Source organism: Choloepus didactylus, chromosome 14 (genome assembly GCF_015220235.1).
Source record: "Choloepus didactylus isolate mChoDid1 chromosome 14, mChoDid1.pri, whole genome shotgun sequence".
NCBI classification, from domain to species: Eukaryota; Metazoa; Chordata; class Mammalia; order Pilosa; family Megalonychidae; genus Choloepus; species Choloepus didactylus.
The window spans coordinates 42,151,171-42,166,598 of record NC_051320.1 but is presented as its reverse complement, the minus strand read 5'-3'; the positions used below and the strand labels follow the sequence as shown (position 1 = coordinate 42,166,598).

At 38.7% G+C, this 15,428-nt stretch overlaps 1 protein-coding gene across 1 annotated transcript in view; it reads left to right on the top strand.

Moving 5' to 3' along the window:
• The window catches only part of CNGB3 (cyclic nucleotide gated channel subunit beta 3), a 206,569-nt gene that overhangs the window by 184,740 nt on the left and 6,401 nt on the right, over positions 1–15,428 (top strand). The window contains exons 16-17 of the mRNA XM_037803185.1: positions 810–956; positions 2,066–2,240. Of these exons, the coding sequence (XP_037659113.1) occupies positions 810–956; positions 2,066–2,240 (322 nt within the window). The remainder of the gene's footprint in view (positions 1–809; positions 957–2,065; positions 2,241–15,428) is intronic.

Here is a 15,428-nt window from a genome sequence, read left to right as displayed (position 1 = left end):
AGTTTAGATTCACCTGAGGTAACCAAGGCATCATGAAGAACTGGCAGGAAACAGAGGTACATTCAAGCAAGGTGACTGAGAAGACTTTAACAAAGGAATTATTGACCAAAGAAAGGGAAAAAAACTAAGAGTATCTAACAAGGGATGGCAATGCATCCTGAAGCCAGCATCAGCAAGGGGATATTTCCATGGGTAGGCCTGAAGTGGACATGGGGAGGATGCAGTTACCAGGTCTCAGAAAGAACCGGGTTTCTTGTTGTAGTTCTATGAGATATCCATGTATCAGGAGCTGTAGATTTTGGTAGAGAACTGAAGCCACTGCTAACTTAACGCCTGGCCAAAAAAGAACAGGGGAACTAAATGTCCCAGCCTCACTCTTCTCCAGCTTTCCAGATTCCTGTTGGTATTTCCCATTAGCTGAAGCCAAATGGAAGTCCAGCGGGCAAGACCATGGAAGTCAGCTTCTGAGAGAGAAAAGGAAGATGGAAAAGGGTGTAAGTAGATCTGGAGGAACAAACAGAGAATACCCAGCCCAAAGGGATTCTGAACTTCTAGAATCTGGGATTAAGGATCTGATAGGGCACCGATGGCCACAAGAGGTGGGAGGTGAAGAAAAACATGTTGAAAGTTGTTGTTACCCTATTGCCACCATAATTTGACTTTCTCGGTACCATAACCTCATCCCTCACTTCTCATAAACTATCTCTGGAGCAGTATAAATGTCTGGCAACATAACTATTTATTTTTTAAAGGATTTCAGTGGTAAAAGAGTGAAACTGGTGGTGAACACTTATATTTCTCTCTTACAGCCTTCTAGCAGCCAGTGGAGGAAACCGCCGAACAGCTGACGTAGTAGCCCATGGGTTTGCCAATCTTCTAACTCTAGACAAAAAGACTCTCCAAGAAATCCTAATACACTATCCAGATTCTGAAAAGCTCCTCATGAAGAAAGCCAGGTACAATCTGTAGAACCAAATTGGTTCTACAAAAAGGTCATTGAATCATATACATACCGTTATCTCCAGAATTCATACCTCCAGTTTACATCTCTCTGATGAGATTAACACCCATATTTAAGTATACTTGAGTATATTTAAAAAAAAAAAAAAAACCTTTATTTCAATTTACTCCAAAATTAATTCATCTTCTCAGTTTCCACCACACCCAAAATCAACTCCTTCCCTACTATATCCTATCTGAGTGAATGACATTGACAGTTAACCAAATCAGACATCTGGGAGTCACCATCATCAGCTCTTTCTCTCTTACCACCATATCCAGTTAATCACCAGGGAGATTCTACATCTTAAATCTCTCTTAATCCCATTCACTTCCCTATTGTCCCATGACCTATCCTACTCTTGACCTCTAAGATCTGTTAATGTCCAATCTTGCTCTTCCATTCAATATTGTGTGTTATTTGAATGATCCTCATAACTATGAGTTTAATTTTCACTTCCCCCAAACTCTTCAACTGTTTTCCATTCCCTTTAGGATAAAATTTAAATGTCATCTCATGCTAAGGACCTTCATTAACTGGCCCTTCTCTACCTGTCTCTCTTCTTGCACTCTATGTTCCAGCCACCCTAAATCTCTTTTGGTGCCTCCATTGTAAGAATGTTTTCTCTTTCCTGGCCTCTACACATGCCATTATTCTCTCTCCACAAATGATCATCTTTGAGATAACTCTAAATTTTTCAGTTTCCAGCATAAAAATCACCTTCTGAGAAGCTGTTCATCACTTTTCCACCCACCACCCTTAATCCTACAAGCACTTTAAGAGATGCCTGGATTAACCTGGCATCTGTAATAAAGGAACCATCTTTTTGTGAGGAAAAAGAAAGCCATTAGAAATAGACTTGGTTATATTTTGTAAAATCTAAGCTGAAGAGAACAGTATTATATGAGTGATCAACCTTCTCCATGTGATACACTTAACAAACAACTTTCTATGCAAGTACCCATTGAAAACTTCATAGGTTATGAGACATTGCAGTTTTTTCTGGTAGATTTTGCCAGAACTCTCACAGAGTCCTCTAAAATAGCTTTTCTCTACTGTCCACAGGGTGCTGCTAAAGCAAAAAGCTAAGGCCACAGAGGCAACACCTCCAAGAAAAGGACTTGCCTTTCTCTTCCCATCAAAACAAGAAACACCCAAAATGTTGAAAGCTCTTCTGGGAAGTACAGGAACAGCAGGTCTTGGAAAGCTGCTCAAATTGAAGAGAGAATACACAGCTCAGGTAATAAAACAAAGTTAATGGACAGAGCACTGGACTGAGCACAACCAGACATGCTCCTACATTAATTCCATTTCAGACACTGGGATAATTTGGATTACCTGATGTTAAAAATTACTGTATTACATATAACATTTCTTATTTTTTAAACTGTTGGCCCCATATATCATCACAGTTTATTATCATGGGTTTATTATAGAGGATGTGTGTCTGTGTGTGTGTGTGTGTATGTATAATTTTACCAACAAGCCAGTAAATGACATTTTCACAAATGTTCAATCAATTACACGTCACAAATTTTTAAAGCCACAAGAACCTCAACAGATTTCACCGAAGCTCTTCATATTATAGGTATGAGATCCAGATCATGGTATTTGACTAAGAGAAAAAACTACCACCCATGTGTTCAGATTTCCAGGTCTACAATGAGCAGCCTCCCAATTCCTAGAGGTGTGAAGAAATGCAACTGTTATTTCTTTTTCTCTCCATTATTTTTTGCATAATATTTCTTTGATTCATATAGTAAACCTATGAGGACAGATATTTAGAAACACCAAGGATTCAGGTTTTCTGAATCTAGTCATTATATGATCTCTAAAACATTTAGAAATGGGTAGCTATAGAACTTATAGGAAATGAATAAAGCAAATATTATGTCAGTCACATTTAAGAAACTGAAACTTTCTCTTCTTCACATGCAAAACATTGTTGTGAAAATTAGGGATGCAGTATAAACCAAATGCCTCATTTGTGTCAGTGTAGAAATAATAATTTCTATAAAATATTTAGGAAGTGAAGAAAGGGCTAATTAAATACATTAAAGTTCTTAACTTTATGTGTACATCCATACCTCATACGAGCCTCTCTAAAACTGATCTCCTGCATCATTAGTAAAAACTCTAGTATGTTTTTTACTAGAAATTTTCTAAAGAAGATATAAACATAATACCAAAAACTACAGCTGTGGGGGACTTCCTGTAAAGGGGTGGAGCAGGGACCTCTGGGACTGATTCCTCCTTGCACAGATAGTAAACAGGCAGGAACTATCTGAAACAACTGTTCTGAGGCTCCGGAGGCCAAAAGAACACTGTACAGCATCCAGAGAAGAGCAGGAGGAAGAGGCTAATAAACTGCTATAAAAATCTGTGAGGAATTCTCCCACATGGTGGCTGTGCCCATCCTCCACTCTTCTAGCTGCTGCTGTCAGAAAAGAATGTAAAGGTCCTCTTCTGCGAGAGTGATGGGGGGAGGGAATGGCTGAGCACTGATGACAGTTTTTGATTGGTGAATTCCGGTGACTGGGAACTGGCTCTGAGCTGCTGTTTCAGCCCAACCCAGACAATAGCAGTAGCAGCCATTGTTTCAACCCCAGCCTGACAGAGGCAAAGGCACTGGAGGCTTAAAGACATAGTACTTCCTTAGGGCTGTGGGAAACAGTTTACTGAAGGGTGCCATATTATAGGCAGGCCAGGAAAGAGTATCTTCAGGGAGATGTCAAAAGGCTTTGGGCATCTTTCCTGACTGTCTCCCCAAGGCACTTTGGAGCTGGTCTGAGCCCCCTTCATGGGTCCCAGGCCCTGTTTTAGCTAGTTAATACCAACTTTGGTAAGACCTTTCTGGGGTGACCCTTCTCCCAGAATTTACCTTCTGGAGAAAGGCAGCTAGAGACGATGAAAGGAGTGTAAAAGGAAACTATAGAGGCAAAGCAAAAACAAACAGAGCAGATCAAGATTCCTGGAGAAGGAATAGAGAAAAGGAAGCTTTCTCCTGGGGTGCAACAATTGCAAAAAAGTGCAGTCTCAAAAATTATACTGCATATCCAAGGCAAGAATACGATGAAAAAGAGCTGAAAAAATCTGATCAGTTAAACAAAGGCTATTCTAAATGTCTAGAATAAGTTGAACCAAGTGTCAAAGAAAAGCCTTAACACACAAAGTCAAACAACAATAAAATCCTAGGAAAAGAGAGAAACTGACCTTCAGAGTAAAATCATCAATATAATCAGATGCCTAGACTTCAGCAAAAATAAAAAGCCATATTAAGAAATAGGAATATGGCCTGGTCAAAGAAACAATTTAAAACTTCAGTGGAGACACAGAATTTGGAACAACTAATCAAAGATGTTCATGGAATTTAGTTAGTCGCCTAGAGCAAACTAGTAAAATAACCAGGAACAATTAGAAAAAATAGTCTGGAACAACTGATGGGGGGACATCCAGGACCAGACACCATCATACAGCAGTCAGGATTGGGTGGAACAACTGGGATCACAACACAGAACTATAAGTAAAGCTCCCCAAACTGTGGAGCCGGCACCCCTCCCCCACTGGCATGGCAGGCTGAGCTGCAAAAATTCACTGTGGGGAAAAGAAGCAATCCCTGCGGGGAGCAATGGAATATAGCTCAACCAAGCTCCAATTGCCATCTTTGTTAACAAATTTGGACTACTGAATACATGCTATGAGCACAGATAAACCCTGAGTAAGCAATAAAGGAACCCAGAGGTTTATCCTGGCAGAGAGGAGGCAGGGCTGATGAAAACAATACATACATAAATAAAAACAGAGGCTTTTGGAGTCCACTGAACCCAGAATATTGGAAAAGAGCTGTATCCCAAGAAAAGGGGCACACAGAACCAGGTATCCACTCTGATTCTCACCTGGTGAACTGGAGGGCTGGGGACTGGCTCTGAAAAGGGAACTTCTTGCTGATTTCCTTTTTTTTCTCTCATTCTAAGTAGCTCATTAGAGAAAGTCTCAAGCATTCGATTGTCTGCACTGATTTAGTCAAGGGAGAGTTAATATAGCTGGAGAGTCAAAGTGTAGGAGACAATTCCCTAAAGGGCTTATCTTCCCTAAGAAAAGGGGGAGGGGGGCAGGGCCCAGCTCAAGTGGTGGCTCTCCCTCAGAGAACTCAGACCCCAGGGCCTAGGGGAGATAAAAAAAAAAAAAAAAAAAAAAAACACACACAAACAGCTTAAGCTTCACTTCTGACACCCTTGGTCCCTGGTTGAGACAGGGTCCACTGAGAATTAAATACACCGCACCTCTTTACGCTGGTGGGGAGCTGTGGGATGACAAGTGCTACTTGCTGGACAGGACAGGAAAAGCACAGAGTCTAGAGGCCTCACAGGAAAGTCTGAAAATTGGCTGGTTCTCACCCTCAGGGAAACCTGATGCTGAATACAGCCTCCTCCTGAAACCTGGGCCCATCAGGTCTTGGAAAATCTGATTGGTGTAATTAAGGAGACCAGATGCCTAGAAAACAAAAAATTACTAGTCCTCAATCTTGGGGCTTATTACTGCAAAGGAGAGGCAAAGCCTACTTATAATGGTGCCTAAAGAGTCACCCCCAGAGAACCTCTTTTGTTGCTCAGGTGTGGCCTGTCTCTCTCTAAGCCCACTCAGCAGGTAAACTCACTGCCCTCCCCCCTACATGGGACAAGACTCCCAGGGGTGTAAATCTCCCTGGCAAAGTGGGACATGACTCCCATGGATGAGCCTGCACCCAGCATTGTGGGAATGAGAAAGCCTTCCTGACCAAAAGGGGGAAGAGAAATGAAACAAAATAAAGTTTCAGTGGCTGAGAGATCTCAAATAAAGTCGAGAGGTCATTCTGGAGGTTATTCTTTTCCATTATATAGATATCTTTTTTTAGTATTTAGGGTACTAGAATAGCTAGAAGGAAATGCCTGAAACTGTTGACCTGCAATCCAGTATCCTTGATTCTTGAGGATGATTGTATAACTGCGTAGCTTATTCAGTGTGACTGTGTGATTGTGAAAACCTTGTGGCTCACATTCCCTTTATCCAGTGTGTGGACAAATGAGGAGAAAAAAAGGGGACAAAAAGTAAAAGAATAATATGGGGGGAAAGGAGTATGAGATGTTTTGGGTGTTATTTTTTACTTTTATTTTTATTTTTATTCTTATTTTTTGGAGTAATGAAAATGTTCAAAAAACTGTAGTGATGAATACACAGCTATGTGATGATACTGTGAACAACTGATTGTACACTTTGGATGATTTTGTGGTATGTGAATATATCTCAACAAAATTGCATTTAAAAAGAAATAATAAAGTAAAATAAAATGAAATAAGCAAAGATTGAAGGACTGGAGAAGATGTGAAGAGACATATATATCTATTCATTGTTGGTAGGGAGGTAGAAGGCTGCAGCCTCTGGAGGGCAGTGTGGTGGTTCCACAGAATGCTGGGTATAGGATTGTTACAACATCCTGCAACCCTTTATTAGATACATGCTTGGAAGAACTGAAAGCAAAGACATGAATAGACATTTGCACACTGGTATTTATGGTGGCATTATTCACGATTTGCAATGGATGGAGGTGGCCTAAGGGTACGTCAACTGATGAACAGAAGGGTGAATTGTAGGGTTTACATACAATGGCATATTGATGGCTGAAAGAAAGAATGTAGTTGTGAGGCATGCAAGTAGACGAATGCACCTTGAGGACATTATGTTGAGTGAAATAAGCCAGAAATAAAAGGTCAAACATTTTATGGTCTCGCTAATATAATCTGACTATAATAAGCAAATGCTGAGAATTGAAGCATAGGTTATCAAAGGATAGAACATGCGCAGAGATTGGGCAATTGAGGATTTAGGAATACAGAATGTTCAATTAGGCTCATTGTAAAGGTTCCTAGACTGTAAGCTCTTACAGCAGTCATATCTATTCCTGAGTTTTAACTGTTATTGCTAACTTCTGAGATTCTGAGCTTTTTGGGTATAGCTTGGTCATTCCCTGGAACTTTGGGTATCTGAGTGACACCTGACACCCAGAGATAAGAGTTCTGCAGCTCTGAAAGGCGGCATTACTCCATTCAGCAACTGCTAAAGAAGATCAGACTTCAATTAGAGTTATAAACGAAATGGACTTGGTTAGTACTAAGGTAAATTAGAATACAGGATAAGGGATGAAATTGACTGTTTTTAAACTTCAACTTCCATGTGAGACCAAAGGAAGACATGCTTATTGGGTACAAAATTTAAATTTTTTGTAGCACACTATCTAATTTAACCTGACCATACAGGTCAGTTTATTAAAACAGCATATACATGGAACCTAGAATAGGGAATGAAATGCTGTTATTCTGTACAGATTATTGGGGGCAGAAAAGAAAAAAGTTTTTGCAAAGTCCCCTTGAGGGACTGGGGGAAAATGTGGAAATATTAAACTTCCCCACCTGGAGAACTCTGGCTATTCTCTCAAGCTTTAGGGACTCCCAATTTAATAAACCAACCCCTTGATCTTGGGGCTTGCCCTTATGAAACTTACTCCTGCAAAGGAGAAGCTAAGCCTATTTATAAGTATGCCTAAAAATCTCCCCCAGAAAACCTCTTTTGTTGCTCAAATGTATCTTGTCTCTCTCAGACAACTCTTCAAATAAATTTACTACTCTCCCCAATACATAAGACATGACTCCCAGGTGTGTATGTCTCCCTGGCAACATGGGACATAACTCCCAGCAATGAACCTGGCCCTGGCATTGGAGGATTCAGAACACCTTCTTGATCAAAAGGGGGAAAAGAAATGGAACAAAATAAAGTTTCAGTGGCTAAGATATTTCAAATAGATTTAAGAGGTCATTCTGGAAGTTATTCTTATGCATTATATCTCTATACATCCTTTTCTTAAATTCACATAGCATATGTTACGTCCATGATAATCCATCCGTATCTCACATTATCATCACTTAGTTTTACAATCCTCATCACTCTCCATTTTAAGCAATTCTCATGACCCAAAATACCTCATAGCTCTTTTCAGCCCTTAATTATTTGTCCCTAGTAGTTGTATGGTACTAGTATGATATTTCTATTAATTATAGTCCCTAGTATGCAAGGTAGATTTTTCCCATATATCATTCTGTTATTAACTCTGTGTATTAGTGTCATACCTTAGAATTATATCACCTTTTAATCCTATTTACCTTCAGTACAGCTGTGATACTTATAATCTCATTAACAATCATAACCCCTGTCAATTCCCATACCTTTGAATTCACCATCAACATATCTGAACATATTAGATTATCACCCCCCATCACTATATTCTGTCTATCACTAGGTCCCTGATATTCTAATTTATAAGACATTGATTATACATTGTTCATGTATAATCATAGGGAGTTCATAGAAGTGACCAATAGAGTAAAAAGCAATATCTCTCCTTTTTTTCTTATTTATTTCACTCAGCATTTTATCTTCAAGGTTCATCCATGCTGCCATATGTTTCAGGACATTGTTCTTTCTTACTGCTGCATGGTATTCCATCATATACATATACTACATTTTGTTTATCTACTCATCTGTTGAAGGGCATTTGGATTGTTTCCATCTCCTGACAATTGTGAACAGCACTGCTATGAACATTGTGTACAAAAGTCTGTTCATGTCACTGCTTGCAGATATTCTGGGTATATACCAAGAAGTAGAATTGCCGTATTGTAGGGTAATTATATTTAGTTTTCTGAGAAACTGCCAAACTGTCTTCCATGGTGACTGTACCATTATACATTCCCACCAGCAATGAATAAGAGTTCCAATTTCTCCACATCCTCTCCAGGATTTTTGTTTCCTGTTTGTTTAATGGCAGCCATTCTTTTTTTTAATTCAGTTTTATTGAGATTTATTCACATACCATACAATCGTCCATGGTGTACAATCAGTGTTCACAGTACAATCATATAGTTGTGTATTCATCACCCCAATCTATTTTTGATCATTTTCCTTACACCGGAAAGAATAAAAATAAGAATAAAAAATAAAAGCAAAAAAGAACACCCAAATCACCCCCCCATCCCACCCTATTTCTCATTTAGTTTTTGTCCCCATTTTTCTATTCATCCACCCATACACTGGATAAAAGGAGTGTGATCCTCAAGGTTTTCACAATCACACTGTTACCACATGTAAGCTACATAGTTACAAATTGTCTTCAAAGAATCAAGGCTGCTGGGTTGCAGTTTGATAGTTTCAGGTATTTACTTCTAGCTATTCCAATACACTAAAAACTAAAAAGGGATTTCTATATAGTGCATAAGAATGCCTACCAGGGTGACCTCTCAACTCCATTTGAAATCTCTCAGCCACTGAGAATTTATTTTTTTTCATTTTGCTTACCCCTTTTGATCAAGATGTTCTCAATCCCACAGTGCCAGGTCTAGGCTCATCCCTGGGAGTCATATTCTGTGTTGCCAGGGAGTTTTACACCCCTGGGAGTCAGGTCCCATGCAGGGGGGAGAGCGGTGAGTTCACCTGCCAAGTTAGCTTAGCTAGAGAGGGAGGGGCACATCTCAGCAACAAAGAGGCACTCTAGGGAAGACTCAGGCACAATTATAAGTAGGCTTAGCCTCCCCTTTGCAGTAACAAGCTTCATAAGGGCAAGCCCCAAGACAGAGGGCTCAGCATACCAAATCATCAGTCCCTCAATGTTTATGAGAACATCAGCAACAACCCAAGTGGGGAAGTCCAACAATTCCACATTTTCCTCCAGCTCCTCAGGGGTCCCTGTAGATATACTTTTATTCTCTGCCCAGATTACTTTGGGATGTATCGCTATTTCACAGTAACCCATACAAACCTACCAGATCTCACTTCCTATTCAAAGTTCCATGTAATTATGTATGGTGTTTGAATAAACTGACCATACAAGTTAAATTATTCAGTGTACTATAGGAGGATCCTGCACCAAATAAACATCTCTTCCCTTGGTCTCACTTTTAAAACACAGTCAGTATTGTCCTTTACCCTTTGGCCTGATTTGCCTTAGTCTTAACTAGATCTGCTTCATTCATATCTCTAATTGAAGTCTGGACTCTTTTCCAGCTTTTTTAACAGTTGCTGTATGTGCTAATACTGACATTCATATCTGTTGAGCTCTAGCTCTGAGTTTCAGTTGTCACACAGATACCCAAAGTTCCAGAGACTGACCAGGTTATACGCAAAGGGATCAGCATCTCAGAATTTGGAGACAGCCATTACAATTCAGGAACAGATGTAACTGCTGTAAGAGTTTGCACTCAGGGGACCATTACAATAAGCATTCCTCTGATAAGCTATGCTCTGAGATTCAATTCTGAGTTTACACATTGTAGTTAGTCTATATTGGTGAGGCATTATAATGTTTGTCTTTTCATTTCTGGCATAGTTCACTCAAAATGCTGTCTACAGGATCCATTCACCTCATTGTGTGTCTCATAGCTTCACTCCTTCTTACAGTTGCTCAATATTCCATTGTATGCCTTCACCACAGTTCACCATTCTGTTCACCAGTTCATGTATCCTTAGGCCACCTCCACCTATTGCAAATCATGAATACTGCCTCCATAAACCCCAGTTGAAAATGTCCATTCATATTCCTGCTCTCAGATCTTCCAAGTATATACCCCATAATAGGGTAGCAGGACCTTATGGCACCCACATACTTAATTTCTTGTGGAAACACCAAACTGTCCTCCAGATAGGGCAGCAATTCTTTCTGGTGTAAGGTGGTATCTCATTGTAGTTTTGATTTGCATTTCCCTAATAGCTATTGAAGATGAACATATTTTCATGTTTTTTAGCCACTTGTATTTCCTCTTAGGAGAAATGTCTTTTCATATCTTTTACCCATTTTATAATTGGGCTGTTTGCACTATTTTTGTTGGGTTTTAGGATTTCTTTATGTATGTAGGATCTCAGTCTCTTATCAAATACATGGTTTCTAAATATTTTCTCCCATTGAGTTGGCTGCCTCTTCACCTTTTTTTGACAAAGTTTTTTGAGGCCCAGAAGCTTCTGATTTTGAGGAGTTCCCATTTATCTATTTTTTCTTTTGTTGCTTGTGCTTTGGTGTAAGGTCTAAGAACCTACCTCCTATTACAGAGTCCTGAACATGGTTCCCTATATTATCTTCTAAGAGTTTTATTGTGCTGTCTCTTATATTGAGGTCTTTGATCTACTTTGAGTTAAATTTTGTATATGGTGTGAAGTAGGGGTCCTCTTTCATTCTTTCAGTTATGGATATCCAGTTCTCCCAACCCCATTTGTTAAAGAGACTATTCTGTCCCAGTTCTGTGGATTTGGGGGCCTTATCAAGTAGCAATCAACCATAGATCTGGGAGTCTATTTCCAAATTCTCAATTTGATTCCATTGATCAATATGTCTATCTTTGTGCCAATACCATGCTGTTTTGACCACTGTGGCTTTATAGTAGGCGTCAAAGTCTGGAAGTATAAGTCCTCCCACTTCATTCTTCTTTTTTAGGTTGTTTTTGTCAATTCAAGGCCCTTTCCTTTCCAAATAAATTTGATAACTAGCTTTTCCAAGTCTGTGTAGTAGGCTGTAGGAATTTTGATTGGAATGGCATTGAATCTGTAGAGCAGTTTGTGTAGAATTGACTTCTTAATGACATTTAGTTTTCCTTATCCATGAGCACAGAATATTTTTCCATCTATTTGGGTCATTTTTAATTTTTTTAATAAAGTTTTGTAATTTTTAGTGCAGTGGTCTTTTAAGTCCTTGGTTAAGTTTTTTCCTAGGTATTTAATTTTTTTAGTCGCTATTGTGAATGGAATTGTTTTTTGATTGCTGCTTCAGTTAGGTCATTACTAGTGTATAGGAACATTACCAACTTATATGCATTAATCTTTTTTTAAAAATGCAGTTTTGTTGAGATATATTCACATAACATACAGTCCTCCAAGGTATACAATCAGTTGTTCATAGTATCTTCATATAGTTGTGCATTCTTCACAAAATCAATCTTTGAACATTCTCATTACTCCAAAAAAAAAAAAAATGTGCATTAATCTTATATCCCACCACTCTGCTGAATTTTTTTATTAGCTCAGGTAGCTTTGTGGTTGAATTCTCAGGATTTTCTAAATGTAAGATCATTTCATCTGCAAATAATGAGAGTTTTATTTCTTCCTTTCCAATCTGAATACCTTTTATTTCTTGGTCTTGGCTAATTGCTCTAGCTAGAACTTCTAGCACAATGTTGAATAATACAGGTGATAGTGGGCATCCTTGTCTTGCTCTCGATCTTAGGCAGAAGGCTTTCATCATCTCACCATTGAGTCCTATGCTGGCTGTGGGTTTTTCATATATGCCCTTTATCATATTGAGGAAGTTTCCTTCTATTCCTACCTTTTGAAGTTTTTTATCAAAAAGGGATGACAAATTCTTTTTCTGTTTATTAAATTTTTGTGTTGTGAACTTTAACATATTTATATGACAGTGATAACTTTCAAAGTATGATTTCACAAGTAGAGAGCAAATTTCAAAGAATGTGATGGGTCACAGTTCCACAACTTCAGCCATTTCCATTATTGTAAAATATAACATACATACAGAAAGGTGTCAACTCTCGATGTACAATTCAACAAGCAGTTCTATAAGTAATTTCAAAAATTGTTACAGATTACAGTTCCACAGTCTCAGTCCCTTCCCTGTTATGCACGAGAAGGTATATACAGAAAGGTGAAGATCTTCAAGGCACAAGTCAATGAGCAGCTATAGAGCAAATCCCAAAGATGCTATAGTTACAGTTCCACCGTGTCATTTACCTCCTTCCAGCCATTCCGAAACCCCAGCAACCAAAAATATGTTTATAATTATATAAAGTTTCAGTATTCATAGACTTTTGTTACATCTTATTTTGTTTGTTGCTACCCCTTCCTCTCACTTAATCTCTTTCTCCATCTTCAGGGTGTCTAGGCAGTGAGCACCCTAACTTGTTCATATTGAAAGGGGTTGTTGATATATTGAAAGGGATTGTTGACAGTATGGAGAAGGGGGCTGCATCTGATTGTTGATCTTAAAGAGGCCGTTGCCTCTGGGTTTTAGGACTTGTCTGGTATAGGAACACCCTGGTGGATTTAAGTTTCTGAAAGATAAAACTTAGAAAGTGAATGAATCTTTTTTACAATCTCAGGTAGGGAGCTAGGTAGTTGGGGGCTACTTTTGGTAAGGTCATGACATACTGTGGCCATTTGGGATGTGTTGCTGGAGCTTGCATAAAAGAAACCTCCAGGATAGTCTCTTGACTCTATTTGGGATCTCTTAGCCACTGTGACCTCAGCTTGTTACCTTTCTTGTTTCCCCCTTTTGGTCAAGTAGGCATTTTCAGTCCCTTGCTGCCAGGGTGTCATGTTCCACTTCACCAGGGAGATTCATTCCCCTGGGAGTCATGTCCCTTGTGGGGGAAGGTTTATGAATTTATTTGCTGAGTTGGGCATAGAGAGAGAAAGACCATATTTGAGCAACAAAAGAGGTTCCCTGGAGGTGCCTCTTCAACATAATTCTACGAGGGCTCAGCATGCTATTTACAACCCTAAATTTCACAAGAGCAAGCCACAACTCAAGGGCTTGATTTATCAAGTAGCGGTTTCCTAACTTCACTTAATGTATATTTTATCCCAAGATAAATGGTCAGTTTCTTACATTATCCTCACTTAGTTGTACAATGATCATCACTCTCAACTTTAAACAATTATTGTAACATAATACATCCCAGAGCTCTTATCTGCTGCTAATTATTCATTCCTAGTATTATTGTAGGATTGGTAAGATATTCTTAGTAAATATAGTCTTTAATACATAATGGGTAGTTTTTCCATACCACTCTGTTGTTAACCCTCTGCACCAGTGTTATACCTTATAAGTATATCATGCTAACAGTTATTTTGGTTTTTGGTGCTACTCTGTGGGTTACATGCCTTTAAACAACCATTTACAAACATGTTCACCTTCAATGCATCACTGATACTTATAATCCTATTAACAAACCTTAGTCAACCTGACCATTCCCATAACATTAAGATCAACTTAATTATCGTATCTGTACTTATTAGATTACTGTTCCTCCTTCACTAGCTTCTGACTATCTATAGGTCCCCTATTTTCTACCTTATAAGACACTTATTTTACATTTTCAGAGTTCACATTAGTGGTAATGTACAATCTCTCCTTTTCTGTCAGGCTTATTTCACTCAGCATTATGTCTTCAAGGTTCATCCATTTTATTGTATGTTTCATGACCTCATTCCTTCTCACTGCTGCCTAGTATTCCATCATTTGTATATACAACATTTTTGTATGCACTCATCTGTTGAAGGACATTTGGATTGTTTCCAGCTCTTGGCAGTTGTGAACAACGCCACTATGAACATCGGTGTGCAAATATGTGCTCGTGTCACTGCTTTCAGGTCTTCTGGGTATATACCAAAAAGTGAAATTGGTGGATTATAGGGTAACTCAATATCTAGTTTTGTAAGGAGCTGCCAAATTGTCTACCAGAGTGGCTGTACCATTATCTAGTCCCACCAGCAAGGAATAAGAGTTCCAGTTTTTCCACATCCTCTCCAGCATGTGTGGTTTCCTGTTTGTTTAATGGCAGCCATTCTTATTTGTGTGAGATGATATCTCGTGGTATTGATTTACATCTCCCAAATAACTAGTGAAGATGAACATTTTTACATCTGATTTTTAGCCACTTGTATTTCATCTTCAGAGAAATATCTTTTCGTATCTTTTGCCCATTTTTTAGTTGGGCTGTTTGTACTATAGTCATTGAGTTGTAGGAGTTCTTCATATATGCAGGGTATCATTCTCTTATCAGATTCATGGTTTCCAAATATATTTTCTCCCATTGAGTTGGCTGCCTCTTTACCTTTTTGACAAATTCCTTTGAGGTACAGAAGCTTTTAATTTTGAGGAATTTCCATTTATCTGTTTTTTCTTTTGTTGCTTGTGCTTTGGCTGTAAGGTCTAAGAAGTGACCTCCTAATATTAAGTCTAGAAGATGTTTCCCTGCATTATCTTCTAGGAGTTTTATGGTACTGTCTCTTATATTGAGGTCTTTGATCCACTTTGAGTTACTTTTTGAATAGGGTGTAAGGTAGAGGTCCTCTTTCATTCTTTTGGATATGGATATCCAGTTCTCCCAGCCCCATTTGTTGAAAAGACTGTTTTGTCCCAGTTCATTGGATTGGTGCACCTTATCAAAAATCAGTTGACCGTGGATCTGGGGGTCTATTTCCAAATTCTTAATTTCATTCCATTGATCAGTATGTCTATCTTTGTGCCAATACCATGCTGTTTTGACTACTGTGGCTTTATAGTAAGCTTCAAAAACAGGAAGTATAAGTCTTCCCACTTTGTTTTTCTTTTTTAGAATGT